This window comes from Panthera onca, chromosome A2, assembly GCF_046562875.1.
Source record: "Panthera onca isolate mPanOnc1 chromosome A2, mPanOnc1 haplotype 2, whole genome shotgun sequence".
Classification (NCBI taxonomy): Eukaryota; Metazoa; Chordata; class Mammalia; order Carnivora; family Felidae; genus Panthera; species Panthera onca.
Window position 1 is genome coordinate 156925593 of NC_138340.1, and position 22124 is coordinate 156947716.

The window sequence follows — 22124 nt, forward strand, 5'->3', positions numbered from 1 at the left end:
TTAGTAAAACGATAATTTATTCATTATATAGCCAACTCTTAATTCCTTACACTGATGAAAGAAATCTGCTTCAACAACCTGCTAAAACGACAAACATCTTTTTGCTTCTACCGTGTGCCCTCTGTGCTGTGTGCCCTCTGGGTGTGCTGGATCCCATACTCCCAGGGGCTCACAGCTGACGGGGTGGATGGGCAGATAAACCCATCATCATAGCCCACCCAAAGAAGTGTCTTGATGACAGTTTGGGCAAAGTGCAAGGAAGACAATGAGGACAGGGTACTTTGGACAGAAGAGACAGCATTGCAAAGTCAAGATCTGGGGGCTGTAATCACAGTAGATGAGAGCATTGTTAAGAGAAACAGGAACAGGAAGTGAGTCTGCACAGGGAAACCATGAAGGAAGGAAATCATGAATCGTGAAGGTCCAAATGTGTTTTACAGAACATGGTTCTCCATGGCATTAATAGAGGTAACATGTGAAAAGTGTTCCAAGGTCAAATAAGTTGGAAAAACACTGTGTTAAACAGCTAGTTCTTTAAACTGGAAGAGTTATCGGAATGTTGGATATGCTGGCATGCTTTGTGAATATGCAAAATGTGGCTCCAGTATAGCATTTCCCACAGAATCCCTTCTGCAAGGAACTTCTCATAAGACTCAAAGGACCTCACAGATCGGGCTTTTGGAAATGCTGTCACGGGGGAAGGGGAGCCATGGAAGAATTCTGTACAAGGAAGGGAGTGACACACGACAAGCCCGGCACATCCATCCAGTCCCTCCAGCAGATGCGTGCAGAGTTGGACCAGCCTGTGGATTAACAGGATTAAGTCTAAGATTAAGAAGAAGGCTATTGTCAAAGCCCTGATGCCAGATGATGAGAGACTGAACTGGACAGAGGAAGAAGAGAGAAGAGGATGATACATACGGATGATAGAAAGTAAAATTGATGTGACCTGGAGGTTGATTTTATGTGAGGCTATACAGGATGAGACAGAAAGAGGAATCTGGGCCAACTCCCAAAGTTTATTCCAAGGAAAATTGGGTGGACAGCGGTGCTGGTCAGCAAGACAAGGAATATGGGACGTGAAACGGGTCTGGAGGAGTTGATCCATTTTACTTTACATCTATTGAGTTTGAAGATCCAGTGGCATAGCCGAGTGATACCGACCAGACAGCTGGACTGTTGAGTCTGAAGTCCAGGAACTGAGCTGAACACATGGCTTTGCTAACAAGTAGCCTGTCGGTGGCAGTTGAAGCCATGAAATCGAGAAAGTGTGTCTGTGAGTAGCAAGAGCAGGAGACCAAGGTCAAGGCCCTGGCCTGGGCAGGGGCAAAGGAGCCAGAGGGGGAGAACAGGGAACATCCAGGGGGGCAGAAGAGAGCTGTACCACGGAACAAAAACCAGAGAGTTTCCAGAAGCTGTTTGTGTTTTTAATGCTTTGTTTGCTCTTAGCGGCACATTTTCTGCTTGGCTCAGACTAATAGTAAAATCAGTTCTCATTCCTGAGTATAGAGTGACAGACTGCTGGGGAAAGCATTCCCAGAACCACATCATAGGAAGAAAATCTAGCCCAGGGTTTCAAAATATGGTCGTAAAATATTCATAAGTTGGATAGCTTACACCCCAACAAATCAAAGCTGACTTTGTTTTATTACTGGTAAAGAAAAGGAGAGAGACTTCCTCCACCTGCTCCCCACACTGTGTCAAATCCTCCTTTCAGCCCGAGGAGACAGCAGCCTTACCGGCCGTGATTTGAGGAGCAGGGGCAGAAAGGGTGGCTGGCAGCTCCAGCTGCCCCAAATTCCCCCTTCCCTCGCTCCGCTCTCTGAAATTTCACCCGTTCTGTTCTCTCTTGTTCTCTCTCCTCCCCTTCCTCTCCCGTTCACCCATAGAACAGACAGAAAGCCCCGACGATGTGTCAGGCATTGTATTAGGTGGTGGTTTCCAAGGAACTTTTGATCCTAGGGGGAACTCAGAGATGGAAACACATAACAAGTGCTCAAACAGTCCAAAATTCTGAGACAGTCAGCTGTTTCCACCTGACGAGGGGCACCTGGAATGCCTTCCCAGAGAAGGTGACTTTTGAGCTGACCCCTAGGGACCCTCACCCAAAATGCTGCAGCTACTCTGTGAGGGAGTAACCGGCAGGCCACTATCCTCTTGGCGCAAGTAACTTACTCAACTATTGACTGTCACCTGTGAAACAGAGCGGGGCAGTCCCGGAGGAGTCCAGAGTTGTGACTTTGCATGTAGAACAGGGAGAAAAACATTGACTCGGACGGAAGCTGCTACCTGAGGGGTCTCAGGCCAGCAACCGTTCACCGTGGGGGAAAAGGAGGAGACGCACCTTATCTGGTTCCTGGTTGCTCTTGGGCCCAGGCCCCTCCTCCACTCATCTAGTTACATGCTGCATTTTTCTGGTTTCTCTTCCTCATTTTCCATAAAGATGAGGCTTAGCTAGCTACTTCTTCTTGCCATCAATTTTTATCCTGCATCTAATCAAAGTCCACTCCCGTATTCTTAATACGTTCAAAGGTTATTTTCCTTGCTGTCTCTTGAATCTCGCTTTTAGGCCCTCATTAGCGTTCCTCACTTTGTCCCTCCCTCTGCTTGCTATCGGTCTGTGTATCGACCTCCTCATTTTCCACTCCAGCATCTGCTTAGAAACAGTGCTATATAGGCCTTTTAATTAGCTTTCCTTCTGCCCCACTCACCTTTCTGAAACAAAATTGTTTTTGACTCCTAGCCTCTTGGTTTTTCCCCTTGTTTTTGTTATTTTATGTCAAGTTTTTAATGTTAACTTTTTTTTTAATTTGAGAGAGAGCACGCACAGGGGAGAGGGGGAGGGGGAGAGGGAGAGAGAGAGAGAGAGAGAGAGAGAATATTAAGCTGGCTCTGCACTCAACGTGCATGCACAGGGCTCAATCTCATGACCCGGGATCATGGCCTGAGCCAAAATCAAGAGTCAGACACTCAGCCGACTGAGCTGCCCAGGCGCCCCTAATATTAATTTTTAAACACTTTGATGAATCCTCTTCTTTTCTTGGAATATTGATTATTGTCAGCTCTCATGAAGGCTTCTCATGTTCATTTTTCTTATTTGTTCCTTATAAAGTTGCCTCAAGGTATGTGGTACCTGGGAGGAGGGGGTAGAGATTGGAGGGAATGTGAAGGAGAGTTCCCATGGGTCCTGAGCTCTGCCTCACAGCTCTGCTGAGCACCTGCTCTGGAAATGTTTTCTCTCATAACTTCCCTGCAGAAACTTTGCAACAACCCTTAAGTCCCTGTGGCTGACAATCGTGAATCCCACCCAACCCTACTTTCTAAGGGAGAGAGAGGGTGGGACCACCTGACCCCCTCTGTCTGTGGGTTGAGGACCACACTCCCCATCCCCCACCCCGAACTCCTCTCTGTATCTTACTGGACCACATCCCCGGCCTGCAAACAACCGCCAGCGTGGGCAGGTGTATGTTTTAGAGCGTGAGGTTCCAGGAGACCATTACTTCCCACTGCTGCTTCCCCTCGTGATTCAGGTTTCAGCAAAAGCACCTCGGGGCCACAGGGTGGGGGCTGGGGGAGAGCCTCTTACTCTGTCTGGCCCTGACCACCCCCACGCCCCTGCAGGAGTGCTGTTCAGCATCGAGGTCACCTCTACCTACTTTGCCGTGCGGAACTACTGGCGAGGATTCTTTGCGGCCACGTTCAGTGCCTTTGTTTTCCGCGTGCTGGCCGTGTGGAACAAGGATGCCGGTAACAGGGAAAGAGGGAGGCTGGTAATGGGGCGTGTAGGGAAGTTCCTTAGGGCGGTTTAGAAAAGGAATGGATGGCATTATTTCGGAAGTGGGCCCGAGGATATAGAGCAAAGATATAGGTCCTGGATCACGGAGTAGAAGGGCAGTGTTCGGCCATAAAAACTGGAAATTCAGTGGAAGAGGTGACATTGGCCTCGGAAGAAGGAAGGAATTGACCCTCGGCTGATGACCCTGGCTTCCCCTTGGGTCTCTGTGGCGCTCCCACCATGCCTTTCCATCCCGTAGTCACCATCACCGCCCTCTTCAGAACCAATTTCCGAATGGATTTCCCCTTTGACCTGCAGGAACTCCCAGCCTTTGCCATCATCGGGTCAGTGGAGTGCCCTGGGAGTGGTTAGCTGGGGGTGGGGGCAGGGCAGGGTGCAGCTTTGGGCTGGGAGGGCCTCAAGCTGAAAGCCTGGGGGCAGGTGTGGGTGAGTGTGAGTTGCTGGGGGAGGGTGGGCGCCTGGTATTTGTTTCCCTGCCACAGCCAGGTCTGGGATGAGGGTTCCATTGCTGTACGACTTGCGCCCTCAGGATTTGCTGTGGGTTCCTGGGAGCTGTATTTGTGTATCTGCACCGCCAAGTCATGCTTGGTGTCCGAAGGCACAAGGCCCTCAGCCGGTTTCTGGCGAAGCAGTGAGTCACTGCCCTTCTGTGTCCTACCCATTTACTTTCTGCTTTCTCCACGAGCCCCTCCCTTTTAATCTTTCTCAAAGGCTGTAAATGCCAATACATGACTTGTGATAAAACATAGGAGCCCTGATATTCCACATAGAGAGAGAACATGGTGTGGTTTGCCCGTTAAAGATTGCTTTTTGGTGGCAAGAACATTCTGTGTTTAAAGAGCTGAGGATGGGATGCCTGGGTGGCTCAGTGGACTGAGCATCTGACTCTTGGTTTCAGCTCAGGTCATGATCTCACAGTTCGTGGGCTCTCTCTCCTCTCTCTCTCTCCCTCCCCCCCACCCCACCCCTCTCCCTCACTCACTTTCTCTCTCTCCTAAAAAAATAAAATAAAAACAAAGAGCTAAGTCTGCAGTGGGCTACTAGGACCCAGCTAGCCAGCTCAATGTGACATCCACTGTGGCTAACTTGGGGGGGCTTAAATCTGTGTCTTTTTCAGTCGCCTGCTGTATCCCGGAATCGTCACCTTTGTCATCGCTTCATTCACTTTTCCACCAGGAATGGGTCAATTCATGGCTGGAGAGGTCAGCTCCAAAGAGTCTGGGGAGGGAGGTGGGCATCAGGTCACTGAGCTGGGACTAAGCCAGGGCAGGGCGACAGCACAGACATCCCTCCAGCTTCTGAGCACAAGTACTTTTACCCAAGTGTAGAATCTCTCCCCAAGAACAGACAAGAGAGACCCTTGAAAAATGAGACGAGAGAATCCACTTGTATATTTGTTTGTTTTTTGGGAGAGAGAGAGGGAGGGGCAGAGAGAAGGAGAGATAGAATCCCAAGCAGGCTCCACGCTGACAGCAGAAAGCCCGATGCAGGGCTCGAACTCATGAACCATGAGATCATAACCTGAGCTGAAGTCGGATGCTTAACCGACTGAGCTACCCGGGAAACCCCAGGAGAATCAGTTCTGTACAAAGTGCTAGCACCAAACATCCTTGGAGACCTGCCCCCTTTTGCTTCTTCCTCTCACAGCTGATGCCTCGTGAAGCCATCAGTACCCTCTTTGACAACAACACGTGGGTAAAGCATGTGGGTGACCCTGCAAGCCTGGGCCAGTCGGCTGTGTGGATCCATCCACAAGTCAACGTCGTCATCATCATCCTCCTCTTCTTTATCATGAAGGTACCCCTTCCTGCACTCCTGACCCCCTAAGCTTCTGTCTGTTTTCAACCTGGAACCCATGGTTTGCATAGGGTAGAAAAGAGTAAACTTCACGTGGACCTAAAAACAAGTAGCTGGAAACCATAGCACAGGTAAGCTGCCCATCTATAGGAGTGAGCCAGTGTCTATTCATGTCAACTTAGTGATGTTGCCATCATTACCATAAGCCTGCTAAAAGTTCCACTTGCTAAGTGCTTAAGATGTCACAGCAGCCTGGTAAACAAGGACAAGACGGGGTTGAGCAGTATAGATGACTGTGGGAACACCTAAGATAAGCTAACCAAATCCCACCACATATTAGATAATTGTATACTTCATTCTCCATGCGTCTGATTATCCATTTTTGGATGATTTGCATATCCATTTTCCCCCTGTCTAGTGGGTAATCTCTTTTCTAGAATTGCAAAAGAGATAAAATATTTAAATCAATTTTATTAGTGACTGTATGTAATTTTTATACATGGTATTGTTCCCTAGTTAGGTAGCAAGGCCATGAGGATTTTACCACTCTCAAGCCTTTTTCTCCTACTTTCAGTTAGGAAACCACAACTGGTCTCTTACATCCGTTCTCTTCCATGTCTGCCCATCAAGGACCATGTATTCCTAAGCTTCTCAGTCACCGCCTTATACAAAGATATTTTTATTTCCACCCCTAGTTGTGACATCTCTTCTGGCTGCTGCTTGCCTTTCTTATTTCTCTTTTGATGATTGCCTTATTACTGATGGTGCGTGTTGCCTGTATGTTCCAAGATTTCCTCTGTATATTAGGGTTCTCAAGTAAAAGACTGTCCACACTGAACCTTCATGCTTTTGAATACCTTGCTATTAACTTATTCGTGATAATTTTTGTGAATCTATATTTTCGCAGGATATGAGTCACTAAGTTATATATGCTTATGGTTGAAAAAAATGTCTTTGTTTTTTGCTGCTCCTTTAATGTACTTGCCAAGGATCCCATGATTAAAGATACCAGGTGCTTGACGTACCAGGTTCCAAGTCTGTGACTTACATTCTCAGGATTTGCTCTGGGTTTCTGGAAGCTGCATCTGTGCATGTTCTTTCCCATTCCACTCCATGTGGGTTCAGTGGGTCAACAGCTTCCATATTTTGCACACCTACTTTATTAATTAGGTCTGTTGTTGTTCCTTCAAAAGATTTGATATTTTTATTGTAAAAGTAGTCTCGCTGTCTTGTTAGGGATTTGACTTTTGGACTTCCAGTACAGCATTCATCTTCTCTCACTTATAAATCCCAGCTTCCTGTAAGTAACCGAGGCCAAGTTTTGATAGCATCTCAGAATTTATTGTTCAAGGAAAATAATATAGACTGAGCTGTATGGTAACTTTGGGATCATATATACTTTTTTAAAATTTTTATTCAAATCCAAGTTAGTTAAAGTAGTGTAATAATGGTTCCAGGAGTAGAATTTAGTATAACACCCAGTACTCATCCCAACAAGGGCCCTCCTTAATACCCATCACCCATTTAGTGCTTCCCCCCACCCAAGCCCCGCCTCCCATCAACCCTCAATTCGTTTTTTGTACTTAGGAGTTTCTTATGGTTTGCCTCCCTCTCTGTTGTTTTTTTTTTAAATTTTTTTTAATGTTTATTCATTTTTGACAGAGAGAGGGAGACAGAACGTGAGTGGGGGAGGGGCAGAGAGAGAGAGAGAGGGAGATCCAGAATCCGAAGCAGGCTCCAGGCCCCAAGCTATCAGCATAGAACCCGACGCGGGGCTCAAACCCATGAACTGTGAGATCATGACCTGAGCCGAATTCAGACGCTTAACCGACTGAGCCACCCAGGCACCCCTCTCTGTTTTCATCTTATTTTTCTTTCCCTTTCCTCTATGTTCATCTGTTCTGTTTCTTAAATTGCACATATGAGTGAAATCATATGATATTTATCTTTCTCTGACTTATTTCGCTTAGCATAATTCATTCTAATTCTATCAATGTTGCTGCAAATTGCAAGATTTCATTCTTTTTGATAGCCAAGTACTATTCCATTGTGTATATATACCACATCTTTTTTATCCATTCTTCAGTCGATGGACATTTAGGCTGTTTCTATAATTTGGCTGTTGTTGATAGGATCATATATACTTTTAAAATGTCAAGGTTTTGGGGCGCCTGGGTGACTCAGTCAGTTGAGCATTTGACTCTTGATTTCAGCTCAGGTCATGAGCTCATGGTCATGGGATTGAGCCCCACGTCAGGCTCTGTGCTAGCTGTGGAGCCTGTCTAGGATTCTCTCTCTCCCTCTGCCCCTCTCCCTTGCTTGCATGCACCCTCTCTCTCTCTAAAATTAAAAAAAAAAACAAAAACAAAAAAACCCAACTTTTTTTTTTTAACAGGAGAACAAATCTACATCTTTATTTATTTACTTTTCAGTTAGTTTAAATCCTTGAGGGGTACAACGTCACACAGATTCTGTGGCCAATGGCTTTAGTAGGAAGGTTGCTTTGGAATTTGGCACGAACCATGCCACTGTTTCCTGGAGCATGAGTTACTTTTCCTGAGTATTCTGGTTTTGTTCGGTTTGCCACCAGGAGTCACTGTGTTGTTCTTTGCCTTGTACACAGAAGCACATCTCTTGCCTAGATAGAATTCAGTTTCATCTCGAGCATAAACACCTTCAATTTTAAGAAGAGCTGTGTGTTCCCTCTGGTTCTGGAGACCCCGCTTATAGCCAGCAAAAATGGCTTTGGACTACAGCCTTCCAGACATACTTGTCATTTTCAGGAGTCCTGTTCCCAGCAGGCCTCCACAGGTTCCAAGATAGTAGAAGGAGCAAAAAAATAATAATAATAAAAAAATAAAAAAATAATTAAAAGAAAATGTCAAGCTTTTGAAAAGTTTTGAAGAAACAAAATACTGTATATTTTTCAACATTTCCCCTACACCTCACTTCACCTCATCTCAGATTCCCAAGTATATATCTGGATTCAACTTCACAGATTAAAGTTTATTCTAAGAAGCCTAATTGGATTATATAGCAGGACTCAACTGTATGTCACTATTATTAATTTCTCACTGAATTACATCCTTGATAATGTGTATATCATAAGCGTGTCAGGGGGAGAAACTCATATACTTCCTGGGCTATGTTTCAAGCCCCACAGTATGTAGCAGGCCTGTGCTATTCTATAATATTTATACACATAAAACCACTCACTGCTATAAATCTGATATTGTCTGATTGATTATCATTGCTTCCAGCATTTTCACTGTTCTGCTATTGGACACATACACATCCCTTTATTCTGAAGTGTAGGTAATGGTCTCTCTGTCTTAAAAATAAATTAAAAAAAATTTTTTTAAAAAGGGTGCCTGAGTGGCTCAGTTGGTTGAGTGTCCAACTTCAGCTCAGGTCATGATCTCACAGTTCGTGAGGTCGAGCCTCACGTAGGGTGTGCTGACAGCTCAGAGCCTGGAGCCTGCTTCGGATTCTGTGTCTCACTCTCTCTCTCTGCCCCATCCCCACTCATGCTCTGTCTCTCTCTGTCTTAAAAAAAAAAATTTGGGGCGCCTGGGTGGCTCAGTCGGTTGGGCGTCCGACTTCAGCTCAGGTCATGATCTTGCGGTCCGTAAGTTCGAGCCCCGCGTCGGGCTCTGGGCTAATGGCTGAGAGCCTGGAGCCTGCTTCAGATTCTGTGTCTCCCTCTCTCTCTGCCCCTCCCCCGCTCATGCTCTGTCTCTCTCTGTCTCAAAAATAAATAAACATTAAAAATTTAAAAAAAAAAATTTAAAGTGTAGGTAGTAGGTTACCTATACACACACACACATATATATATACACATACATACATACATACATACATACATACATACACAGGCAGTATCCATACAGGTAGATAAGGTTCTCAGCTAATGATGAAAGGAACTTCTGTATTCCTCAGTCTTAAGACATAGAAAGTATCACCATGCTGTAAGTCACCAGCTCCCACAATGGGTATGAATATTACAACTTCTCAGTTTCCCTTTTTAAGAGTCCAACATCATTACCTGGTATCACTGTTCAGCATAGCCCAGGGTTCAGTAGAATTCTTCATAGCACTCCTTCTTGTGGAGGGTCTAAATAAAGTGACATCTGTCATAACGGGTGTCTAGTTTCCCAGTTCTCTAGAACTGGGTGTTTAAATTCTTGGGAGTTATTTGTGTTCCACGTTACTTACATTGCTTCTGGATCCTTCCTTTCATGTGCTAATAGCTCAGAAAGTTTGCTAACCTCATATGTCATTCTTTGTGCTACAGGGCTTGATCACTTCCATGTCCTCTGATCCTCATCTGTTCTTACACATATCTTGGGGGATAATCCAAACTTTGTCCTCTGAATTCAGCCCTATTATCCACGTATTATCTGTATTACTGGAGCGTTCAGGTAAACCCAAGCCAACAAAATTCTATATGGCTTTCATGTGCTTATTCCAAAAAGATGGCACAGAATAGTTCAAAGGGTCTCCAATTGTCATATGTCAGAATCACTTATGAAGGTTAAACTAGAAGGGTCTAGAACTCCATGTCCAGACAGACTGACATGGTGTCTGGTCATCTGCAGTTTCAACCAGTTTACCAGCGAGCATTTCTGTTGGGTGTTGCAGCAAATATTAGCTCTGAGAAGCCTTTTCTGTTTTGTATGGACACTATTTGCACGGACACTTGCATGGACCAAGCAAACTCTCTTCTTTCTTTCCTTCCTCCCTCCTTCCCTCCCTCCCTAGTGACCTACCTACATCTGACTTGCATTTATGAGCACCATGCCAGTGCTGAGAGCAGGCAGAGAAGAGGTATGCGGTTGCTTTCTACTCAAGGAGTTCTTAGTTTATATCTCTTCACTTGACTTTGCAGTTCTCAACTGTTTTACCCACTCATATTCTGACCTGAAGAAGTATGTATGCATTTTGCATCAACTCAGAGCTTCTGGAAAGAAACCTTCCCAGAGTTTTTGTCATGGCTCTTGACACTAGCCCTGTCTCAATGGAATCTTTTTTTTTTTTTTTAATTTTTATTTATTTTCAGAGAGAGAGAGACAGAGAATGAACGAGGGATGGGCAGAGAGAGAGGGAGATAGAGAATCCCAAGCAGGCTCTGTGCTGTCAGACACAGGGCTCGAACTCACAGGCCGTGAGATCACGACCTAAACTTAACCGACCGAGTCACCCAGGCACTCCTCAAGGGAATCTTTCTAAGGTTCAGAATATTAAGAAATTTATTTCTTACCAGCTTACAGTAAATTTGCATAGGTTTTTAATTGTAAATGTTTCATCCTGTCAATTTGTTTGGACTTAGCTGCTACCATCTTTCACCAAATTAGTTTGAGATCCTTTTGTAAGATTAGCTGACGTACTTTGGAAGTGATACGTAAACCTAATTCACATGCTATGTCTCACATTTTTATTTCTTTCACAGATATTCCAAAAGCTCAACCAATACTCTTTTCTCCACTCTTATTTCTCAATTCTTCTGCATTCCTTGCCACAGAATGTACCTATTGCTTTTGCTAAAATTGTTCCAATTTCTGTTGGAATACTTCCCGACAGAGTTGGCCTTGGAGATTGGCTAGGTTTCTCAGTGTGCCCTTCCAGGATGGCCAGGACAGATCTGATGTGTTTTGAATCTCTGCTTAAGGTGATTTGATGTTAGGAAATGGCTCCGGCAAGACAGGCTTCACTCCAGACTCCCTTGTGAGGTTTACCATATAAACAGCTTTGTAAATGACCACCTCAAAGCTACATTAGTCATGTAGTAAGTCACTAAGACTTCAAGGTGTCTGCCACTCAGAAATGGGCTCTTTTTCAGAAACATAATCTGACTGGGAAAAGATATCTTCCAGCTTCAAGACTTTTAGGCTGTTCAGCTGAGGTGACCTTTTCAGGCTAAGAGGGTACAGTATAGGCCAGGAGCCTTCTGGAGCAGGGACAGGAGTCTTCAGGGGCTCCACTCTTCCTTCTAGATTGCCTAAAGGCAAACACAGTCACTCCAAGTCAGAACGATTTGAGTTAACGATCAGGAGGAACTTTCTTATAATGTTGTCTTTGGTTGTCTCTTAGACTGAGCACTCCACATTTTTTTTGGTTCTGGAGGAAGGGTGCAGACAAAATGGCTTCCAAAAAGATTTGCTATCCCAGGGTTTCTGTGACTCTCGAAGCAAGAAGGAGGGTTGGAAGTGGGGAGAGGGTGGAGTGTATGCATGTGTATTGGGCAGGGTTGAGAGGGTGTCCTGATGCCTCTTTTTACCCCAGTTTTGGATGTCCATCGTGGCCACCACTATGCCCATACCCTGTGGAGGCTTCATGCCTGTGTTTGTGCTAGGTAAGTTCTGGTGGGAAGCCTGGGATCTTACTGAGAGCTGCAATCTAGGGTACTGGGAAATCAAGGAAAGGTCTGGATGCTTGGGGCTTATGTTTGGTCTTAGTGCCCAAGCAGGGATTGGCTCTGAAAATATAGAGGATCTGGAACTTGGATCTTTCAATACCTTCGTTCCTTTTGTCTTTCCTCTAGGAGCTGCATTTGGAAGACTGGTGGGAGAGATCATGGCCATGCTATTCCCTGACGGTATCCTATTCGATGATATCATCTACAAGATCCTACCCGGCGGCTATGCAGTAATTGGTGAGACACATTCTACCCTCCGGAACCCCTAATAGCCACACTCAAACTCTCCCATGACATCTTTATTCCAGGCTCCACAATGAGGTTTTAATTTTATGCTATTTGATTCAACTTTTGTTCAAATAATCAGCCCTTGGCTCTGACTCTCATTAGCTCTTATTGAACGTCTTTGAGCCTTAGTTTCTTTATGTAGAAAAGGGATTATTATGGGGATTAAACAAGATAAGAAGGAAAGCACCTAGGATTGTGTCTGAATGTTTGGTGAGGGTTTTTCTTTGCTTCCAAAGAATCAGAGAAACAGCAGTGCAGGTGACTTGCTTGGATACTCCCAACCTGCAGATGTACCAATATTGACGGGACTTAAGAGTACATGACTAAGACCTAAGAAACATGGGCTCTGTGCTCATCCCTGCCACTTGTCACCTGCATGACTACAGAGCAAGTTAGCTACCTTTCTGCACCCCACTTTCTTTGCCCTCACGTGACTTCTGAGATATCTCACGGTCCTAACATTCTGATAATCTGTGATAATCCAACTGAAACCATCCAACTGAAACCATGTCTAACACAGAAGCCAGTGTAATCCTCAAAATTAGTATGCCTCCTCCCTCCTATGTTCTTCACCAAAATCCCATAACATCTAAGGCCATGCCTCCCTTAAATATAGAAGCCTTAACCGGCTTTACATTGCATATGGCGACCTTACTCCCCAATCACAGTCCTTTACAAAAGCCTCTTTCATCAGTAAGAGTCATCTGCTCTTATTCCCCATCAAGTAAGCTGTACACCCAACATGGGGCTTGAACTCACCACCCCGAGATCAAGAATTGCACGCTCTACTGACTGTGCCCCTCTCTTTTGTAAATTTTTCTTGTTCTCTTTCCATGTATACCTTCTAGCAACTATTTCTGTTGATGGGAAAACATAACTAAAAACAAATAAGACAGATTCTGTTTTCAAAGAGTTCACAGAATCATAACATTGTAGGTCTGCAAGGGCCTTACAACTTATTCAATACCTCATTTACCTCAGAGATAAGAATATGGGATTCCAGCAGCATCAAGTTCTGTTCTCACAGTTGAGAAACTGTAGAACCAGGATCTGACACAGGTGTCATGTTCCAAGTCCACAGCCTGAGTCCTGGGTTTGACCCTCTTCATTCATAAATTGTTGACATCAAAACCTGAGGCCCAAAGTAAAATGCTATCACTGGGTTTTAAAATGCTCAGTTAAGAACAGTCCAAACTTCTGGGGCGCCTGGGTGGCTCAGTCGGTAGAGCATGTGACTCTTGATCTCAGGGTTGTGAGTTCAAGCGCCACACTGGGTGTAGAGACTACTTCAAAACAAAACAAAACAAAACAAAACAAAACAAAACAAAACAAAACAGAATGATCCAAACTTTCTAAAGCAAGGAATAGATAGGACATCACTGTCTTCATTTTATAAGTGAAAATCCGGGCACACACAATGATTTTGCAAATTGCCAAAGGACATCGAGTAAGATTAAAATGGTTTTCTAATACTTGAGCATTCTCACCACTACTCTTGACAGATGATTATGTCAGGAGTGTTGGTACTGACTGGGGTCATGTCTCCCCATTCTACATCACTCCCATGGCATCCTCACGTGCCCTCCATGCCAGGAATGGCAACCCTAACCCACCGCTTCCTGTGTGTCATTCTAGGGGCAGCAGCGCTGACTGGCGCAGTGTCCCATACGGTCTCCACAGCTGTGATTTGCTTCGAGTTAACGGGTCAGATTGCCCACATCCTCCCCATGATGGTGGCTGTCATCTTGGCCAACATGGTGGCTCAGAGCCTGCAGCCCTCCCTCTATGACAGCATCATCCAGGTCAAGAAGCTACCCTACTTGCCTGACCTTGGTTGGAACCAGCTCAGGTCAGGGGCACCAGCTGGAATTAGTTCAGACTTGATGGGGTGGGGGTGGGAGGTTCTGAGGTTGAGACCAAGGTTAGGGTCAACATTTGGAAACACTGCTTTTTACTTACTTTTATGTTCCCATGTACTTGATGAATATTATGAGTGATGGAATGCCTGGGATGGCAAAGGAACAAGTGTATGGTGGGGCTAACCCCCATGCTTTCTTCCTCCGTAGCAAATTTACAATCTTTGTTGAGGACATCATGGTGCGTGATGTGAAGTTTGTTTCAGCTGCCTGCACGTATGGGGAATTGCAAACCCTGCTCCAGACCACCACAGTCAAGACTTTACCACTGGTTGATTCGAAAGGTCAGTGGGAAGGAAGGAAACAGACTTCTGAGCTAGCGACCTGAACAAGGGCTCCACAGAGGTGGAAGAGACACTGTAGTGTGGGCTTGTCATTAGGGACCATGCATTTGTGCCACAGCATACCCAGCCTGTGTTCCTTAAGGAACACGATCATCTTTGAGAAGGAAAAATACAGTCCTAACACAAGCGCAAGAAGATAGTTAAAAATCCAATTAGAGAACTATAGCTGATTCTCATTAGTCATTGTAGTTATGTTCTCTAAAGTTGCCATGAACACTGAATTAGGGATATGATACTGAACCATTGCCCTGGAGGAAATACAGGGTTAGGTTCCTCTGGTCACATTTTCTTCGACTAATCAATGCATAAACTTGTTTTATGTGTGTTTCTCTTTAAAGACAGCTTATTTCATGTATATAGTGTTGATTCACTAACTAGAATTCATGGCCGACAGGGCTATAACTCAGGCCTGAACGAAGCTTGCCTAGCACACGGATGTTCTCCATAAGGCCCATCACAGCCTTCTTGCTTGGGGAGGGGGAGGGGTGGGGTGGGGTTTAAGCAGCAAAACCACCAACACAGAACCAACAAAAATGTGAAAATGTGGCATTAAACAGACCATGGAAAGAATGCTCGTTCACAATATGGGAGCTGAAACAAGAAGCAGAGCATCGCTTTTGCAGCTTAGCTGGGAACACGTGCACAGGGAGGCCCCCGGTCATTCGCCGCTCTGTACAGGTCTGTGAATGACGGCGAGGGCACCTTGAGCACTGATCTGGGGGTTACAAATATGCCTCCGTATTTGAGACAGGAGACAAATTTGCAAACAAGGAATCCATGAACAGTGAGGCTTAGCCCCTTACGTGGTTCTCTTTGCTACTTCACTAAACGGTAGCTGTTCTTTAGTGCCCAACGTGAGGGGCAGAGGAAACCGTTCTGTATGAAGGAGTGAATGGTTTATCCTTTTTAATGTTTGTTTATTTATTTTGGGGGTGGGGGCAAAGAGAGACAGGGAGAGAGAATCCCAAGTACTCTCTGCACAGTCAGTGCAGAGCCCTGCTCAGGGTTTGATTTCACGAACCGTGAGATCATGACCTGACCCAAAATCAAGAGTCCACACTTGGGGCATCTGGGTGGCTCAGTCGGTTAAACGTCCAACTTTGTCTCAGGTCATGATCTCACAGTTAATGAGTTCAAGCCCCATGTCGGGCTCTTTGCTGACAGCTCAGACCCTGGAGGCTGCTTCGGATTCTGTGTCTCCCTCTCTCTCTCCCTCTGCCCCTCCTCTGCTTTGCTCTCCCTCTCTCTCCCTCTCTCTCTCCCTCTCTCAAATAAATGAACATTAAAAAAAAAGTCGACACTTAACCGACTGAGCCACCCAGGCGCTCCGAGGAGTGAATGGTTTAAAGCAGTGATTTCACACACTACTTTATTTCATCATCCTTTGGCATTTAATCCTGCTGTGTATTATTTCTTGTGTAGTTTATATATCTATGTCTCACTAGATTGGGAATTCTTTGAGGGCAGGCACTGTAACTTCTATCCCCTTCAGGCTGTCTCCCTGTAGGTATTTACTAGATATTAAATCAATACTCGCCTAGTGCTTGAATTAGTGTAATTAAGAAGAATCATGTACGGCCATTTGGAGCCATTAAATTTGTTAGTTCCTGATTTCAGATAATCAGAGTATCCAAATTGTTCAGGTTAGACTCATTTTAATATTTTCCCCAAATCCCAAATACTTTTTAAGTCGCCTCTAAAGCAGTGGCTTTTCATTGGAGTCTGGGTACAGCCAATGAGATACAAGGTTTTCATAATAATGACAAAAACTTAATGGTAAGATTTATCTTAATAACACTGCTGCAATTTTATGGGCTTACAACTTAATGAAAAGGTTCATTATGGTAGCAGAAATTTCCGTATATGAAACACCTTCCCAGGAAAAGTAGGCGTTTTGTTTATATCCTAGAAGGACCCAGAGTCTTTAAGTGATTAAGCATCAGATATCCTTGTACACTTCTTTCAAAGTATATTCACATCTCAGCCTATATAAGTGGATTTTAAAGAGTTTTGGTGTTTTGTTTTTTTTTTTTGAGACAGGGTTGATTAGCTATTTTGATGCCAAGTTCACCTATTTACAAACAGCCTGTATAAGGAAGGGCTGCATTCAAATAAGTACAAATTAGCACTAAGTAGGATAGTATCAATTGGGTCTCTAAGTGCTGAATGAGTGAAATAAAAGGGATTGGGTGAGGTCAGTCCTGGCAGATGTTTGAAATGAGTTTTCAGAAAGAGAGGGTAAAAGCTGGGAAATGAAGCAGGGGTGCCGGGCTTCTGTCCCGGACTGGATCCTGCGGAGCGGGGAGTGGAAGGAGCGGGCCCTCAGGCTGTGCTCCGCTCTCCCCCAGATTCAATGATCCTGCTGGGCTCCGTGGAGCGGTCAGAGCTGCAATCCCTCCTGCAGCGCCACCTGTGCCCTGAGCGGAGGCTGCGGGCAGCCCAGGACATGGCCAGGAAGCTGTCTGAGCTGCCTTATGATGGAAAGGCGCGGCCTGCTGGCAGGGGGCACCAAGGCATCCCATCCGAGGGCCAGGGCCGGAGGGAGTCCTTTGCCTTTGTGGATGAGGATGAAGAGGAGGACCTCTCTGGGAAGCCCGAGGTGACCAGGCAGGGGTGGGGCTGGGGGAGCTGGATAGATTGGGGCAGAGGACAGAGAGGACATGCTGATCACCGAGAAGGTCAAAGAGACCAGTGTCCCTGGGGGCCAGGGGTTGAAGGAGATAAGGTTGCAGGTGATGGTACCAATGAGAACCCAAAGAGACACAGGAATTCTGAAAGGGGAGAAAGAATAGAGGTCGAAAGATTTCCCAGGACACCAGCTGATAAGGGGAGGAAAGTGCTAGGCAGCCTCTTCCCCAGGACTGAGAATTTTTACTGTTCCTTACAGCTGCCTCCTCTCCCCGCTCCTCGCTCCTTTCCTGCCGCTCCATTGTCCCCAGAAGAGCCCAATGGGCCCCTGCCCAGCCACAAACAGCAGCCAGAAGCCCCGGAGCCCGCAGGTGAAGATTCTCCCAGCATGCACCCGCATTCATGCCTGTGGCTTCTCTCTGGGCTCTCCTCAACCTAACAGCTGCTACTATAAGGAGGGGGGCGGGGGGAAGGGATTCCTATTCATTGAGTCTCCATATTACCGTCCCAGGGAAGGGCAAGAGCTGATTTAGGAGGGTAGGAGAGAGGGTGTCCATGGAGGTGACGCATCCGGGAAGTACACACCTTGTTTGGCAAAGTGTCAGGGGTCCCTCAGAGCCTCCCCAGCTGGCCGTTTCCTCCTAGGACAGATACCGCTCTGTTTCCGTTTCCATCCACCTGCCACTCCCCTCAGGTCAAAGACCCTCTGTCTTCCGGTCCCTGCTGCGCTGCTTACTGGGCAGACCTCGCCCCACGAAGAAGAAAACAACCCAGGTGAGAGCAGATGTGTCGCGGAGGGTGGACAGGGAAAGGGGCATGCCTCTGCGAACTGAGACATCCATGGTCCGCAAGGCAGAAGTGAGAAGGCCCCACCATGGAGAAGGTTCATATGGAAGGAACCATGACTAGGAAGGCAAGCATCTGTGGCCCTGGCCTGTGAGAGATGGCTAATGGCCAAAGGAACCATAACTGCCATGAAAAGGGAAAGAACTTGGACCTATGTCTTTCTTCTCTAGGAGTCAACGGATTTGGTGGACACCATGTCACCTGAAGAGGTAAGAGAAACAGGAACAACTTGGGGTGGACTGTTCTGCCAAATGGAGACACTGTTCCCTTTCTTCATTATGTTGTTGTAAGAATAAGATGCGAGTCTAGGCCAGAAAGCATTGTGCGAGGTTGGGAATGAGATACGACTATGGAGGGAGGGCTGGGCACATCGCTCAGAGGTAGCTGTTCTCAGAGGGATCAGAAGAGGGAAATTTTGAGCCTCCAGGCATGGATGGGACCGTAGTGCTCAGATGAGTCTTAGATCTTATAACATTTAGACATTCGGGATATTGTGGACCAGGCAGAGACTGTGTAGGAAGCATGAGCTTCACCTGAAGTAAAATGGCAGGCAGCCAGCAGTTACACATTCCAATGCAGAACAGCATGGAAGCTAAAATGGTCCGTGCCTGCTGGAGGTTACGATGCTGGATTGGTCAGGGTCCTGAGACAATGGACTACAAGAAAATGCCAGTAAACTAGATTGGAAAGAACCAAAAACCTAGGGCAGATATTGACAGCAGTGCCCCACTGGGACAAACACCTATTTCCTAAAAAAGGTAGTTATTGAGTCCATGGGAGAGAAAATCCGACCCTGAATAAGCCTGGCTGTGTGGAGTGGACAGACGGGGAGCAATGATCTGGAGGAGAAAGCTGAGCAGTACCAGTCCAAACAGACCCTGGGGTTGCAGAGACACAACAGAGTCCATTAGCAGCCATTCCATTTAGCAAAAGAATGCAGGCCCACCATGGAACTGAAAAGGTAGAGTTTTTTAAAAGTAGGTAGATGACAACCATAATGGATATTATTTTAAAATAAGCGTCTTTTTTTTATAAAGTTTATTTATTTTGAGGTGGGGGAGGGGCAAAGAGAGAATCCCAAGCGGGCTCTGAGCTGTTAGTGCAGAGCCTGACACAGAGTTCAATCTCACGAACCATAAGATCATGACCTGAGCCGAAATCAAGAGCTGGAACGCTTTAATCGACGAGCCACTCGGGCACCCCTAAAAGAAACATCTTCTTGGTTGTCCAGACTATATGGGGGAGGGCATGGGACATCACAAGAGAGGAGGGAAGTCTGTTCCTTCTCTCCTTGTCATCCCTCAAAACACACACCCTTCTGATCAATGCCTTATGGACAAATGGAATAGATGAGCACAGAGGAGAGAACAGCTACAGCTTTTGCCCCCAGGCAGGAGTCAGATGGGTCATGACAGTGGTTGAGGAGGGTTTCGCTGGAGTTCAAAACCAATAATAATACTCTTCTAAAAAGTACCCCAGAGGGAAAGCTAGCTAGTTGATCAGTGGGGCTATTTAATGACCACTGGAAATAAAGTGCCACCAGGAAGCATGTATTTTTAGCTTATGTCTTTCCCAAAAAAGACTTTAGGGATGTAAACTCCCACATGACCCACTGGGCCATTCTAGGAGGGTAAGATCCATAGGAGTAAAAATTCAGGATATTCTGAACATGGTTTTCGGATAAGATCAAGAAGGCACTCTTGGCAATATCAAGGTGACACCTTCGGAAAGAGCGGAAGAATTCACTAACAGGTCACCAGAGGTCATGTTTATCTGCTCCTCTGTTAGGAGTACACACAGTTAGAGCCCCAGTTTGTTACCTTTATAAGTAGTGGGACCCTAAAGCAGAGATCCCCTGCCCCTTGGACACAAGCTGGGGGTTCCTGGAACTTGATCAGCAGTCAAGGTCGGAAGCACTGCTCTACCTCTGTGTCGTCTTGGGCAGGCAACTTATGCACCCTTTTCCTCTATCTCCTCATCTGTAAAATGGAGGTAATGATAGGTCGTTGGAGAGGATTCAGTGAGTGAAGACACATAAAGCCACCCGAATGATGCTTGGCACAGAGGGAGTGCTTGGTGCATGTATGCTGGAAATGGTTCTGTTAGTGTTGTTGTTCCTTAAGGGAAGACAAGAATGGAACCAGGGAAGGCAGGAAATGGTCGTAGAAAGATCCAGGAGGACAGGATCAACCAAACCAGGGTTGGCAAGGGCCCTACAAATAAATCATGTCTCCAGCACACCTGCTAAGTGGTCATCCATCCTGTGCTGTGAGGACCAGCCAAACCCTGTGTGAACCTCCCGTCAGGAAAGGGGGGGCCTGGAGGAGGTGTGGTTGCGGTCCAGAACAACCAGAAAGGGACAGATGGAGAGCACACCAGCCTGGACCATACACCCGCCACGAGAACCAGGACGTGGCCTTCAGAGACCTTCTCCGGAGCTTGAGACATGGGGACTTGGACAAACAGAAAAATAAAGGAGCACAGCGATCGGAAGGTGCTGACTGAGAAGAGATTTCAGGAAATTTTAGATTCCATTATAAAAGTCAGAGCTCTCTTGGATCATTTGGAATCTTGGGGATTTGGGTGCGCGTATCTAAATCAAGAGGAGATTAGGACCTTCGTGCCTTAATGCTTCTGTGATAGACAAAACAAAACAAAAATGGTTTGACTCCAGCCAGTCACATTGGGTGCCATGTGAGTTGGTATAGCTCTTCTTCACGCCCAACAAACAGTCCCCGCAATCTGGAAGAGACGAATGTGCTGGTTTCTGCACAACACGCGGTGGGCAAACGCACGTAACACTCCTAGGAGTTTACGTCCAGGGCGCCTGGGGGGGCTCAGTTAGCTGAGCAGCCAACTTCAGCTCAGGTCATGATACCGTGGTTCCTGGGTTCTAGCCCCACACGGGGCTCGCTGCTGTCAGTGCAGAGCGTGCTTCACTTCAGACTCTCTGTTCCGCCTCTCTTTCTGCCTCTCCCCTGCTTGCACTCTGTCTCTCAAAAATAAATACACATTAAAAAAAAAAAAAAAAAAAGAGTTCTTCATCCCTGTCCTGTAGGCAGAGGTAAGACAAACGCCAGTAAAAGACTGAGCACGATCCATGTCATCTCTGTAAAGGAGGGCTCAGTAATGTGCTATAGGAAATGAAAAACCTGCTCCTGGGAGGTCAGGAGAGCCTGTGCAGGCAGGGTGGGGGCAGTAAGGGGAATCCAAGGGGCGAGAACAGCAAACGCAGGTTTGGGAAGGCACGTCTGGTTTCCCTGAGCAATGGGTATCACAGGAGTGGTGGAAAATAAGACTGGGCAGTTGGGTTGGAAATTACAAATGTATGGGGCACAGGGAGTGGGGAGGGGAGGGGGTAGAGGACAAGAAGACAGAGAGGTGCTCTTCGTGCCTGAGAGACAAGGTGATGTGGGGCCTGATGAGGGAGGAAAGGAGAGGGTGCTGGCCCCTGGTGGGAAGGGAGAAGGGCTAGTATTGGGGGGGGGGTGTGGTCAGTGACACTCCATTGCGTATTTCAGGGTCTGGGCTGGCTAGGAGGGCTGTTTGGGGCCCGGCTGTAGATCTGAGGCTGAAGGGGGCCCCGTGATACTGAGCGACGGCCCTACTCTGCCCAACAGATTGAGGCCTGGGAGAAGGAGCAGCTGAGCCAGCCGGTGTGTTTTGACTACTGCTGCATTGACCAGTCTCCCTTCCAGCTGGTGGAGCAGACGTCTCTGCACAAGGCGAGTCCTCGCCCACCACCGCTCGGGGCTGCTGTGGGCAGGGGAGGTGTGGGGCGGCCGCGCACTGACCTGCAGCTCTCTTCCTGCAGACGCACACGCTCTTCTCGCTTCTCGGCCTCCACCTTGCTTACGTGACCAGCATGGGGAAGCTCAGGGGCGTGCTCGCGTTGGAGGAGGTAATGACATGTCCCACTGGAGCAGCAGGAGGAAGAAGGGGCACAGGATAAGAGGGTGGGGAGGGGGTGGCTTGACATCTGGGGGGATCCTCCAGACTTCCCACTCTGTTTCTCATGCGGAGACTGGAGGGGGTGGGTGGCGCAAGGGGCAGGTGGAGAGGACCGCCCCCAGGGTCTTCGTGGACTGCTTGGG

The 22124-nt window shown here is 46.7% G+C and overlaps 1 protein-coding gene and 1 pseudogene across 3 annotated transcripts in view; one reads left to right on the forward strand and one right to left on the reverse strand.

The window, feature by feature from the left end:
* CLCN1 (chloride voltage-gated channel 1) overlaps positions 1–22124 on the forward strand; it is a 33535-nt gene that overhangs the window by 9415 nt on the left and 1996 nt on the right. For 2 of the 3 annotated variants that reach the window (XM_060633360.2, XM_060633359.3), the window contains exons 8-21: positions 3622–3747; positions 4035–4119; positions 4326–4427; positions 4914–4998; positions 5444–5593; positions 11876–11945; positions 12135–12245; positions 13932–14145; positions 14363–14496; positions 16905–17155; positions 17444–17555; positions 17879–17958; positions 18201–18239; positions 21651–21931. In XM_060633360.2, coding sequence (XP_060489343.1) covers positions 3622–3747; positions 4035–4119; positions 4326–4427; positions 4914–4998; positions 5444–5593; positions 11876–11945; positions 12135–12245; positions 13932–14145; positions 14363–14496; positions 16905–17155; positions 17444–17555; positions 17879–17958; positions 18201–18239; positions 21651–21890 — 1799 coding nt within the window. In that variant the 3' untranslated portion in view covers positions 21891–21931. The remainder of the gene's footprint in view (positions 1–3621; positions 3748–4034; positions 4120–4325; positions 4428–4913; positions 4999–5443; positions 5594–11875; positions 11946–12134; positions 12246–13931; positions 14146–14362; positions 14497–16904; positions 17156–17443; positions 17556–17878; positions 17959–18200; positions 18240–21650; positions 21932–22124) is intronic. The other variant, XM_060633361.2, reaches the window with a different exon arrangement.
* LOC132679653 (large ribosomal subunit protein eL33 pseudogene) lies at positions 8014–8681 on the reverse strand (annotated as a pseudogene).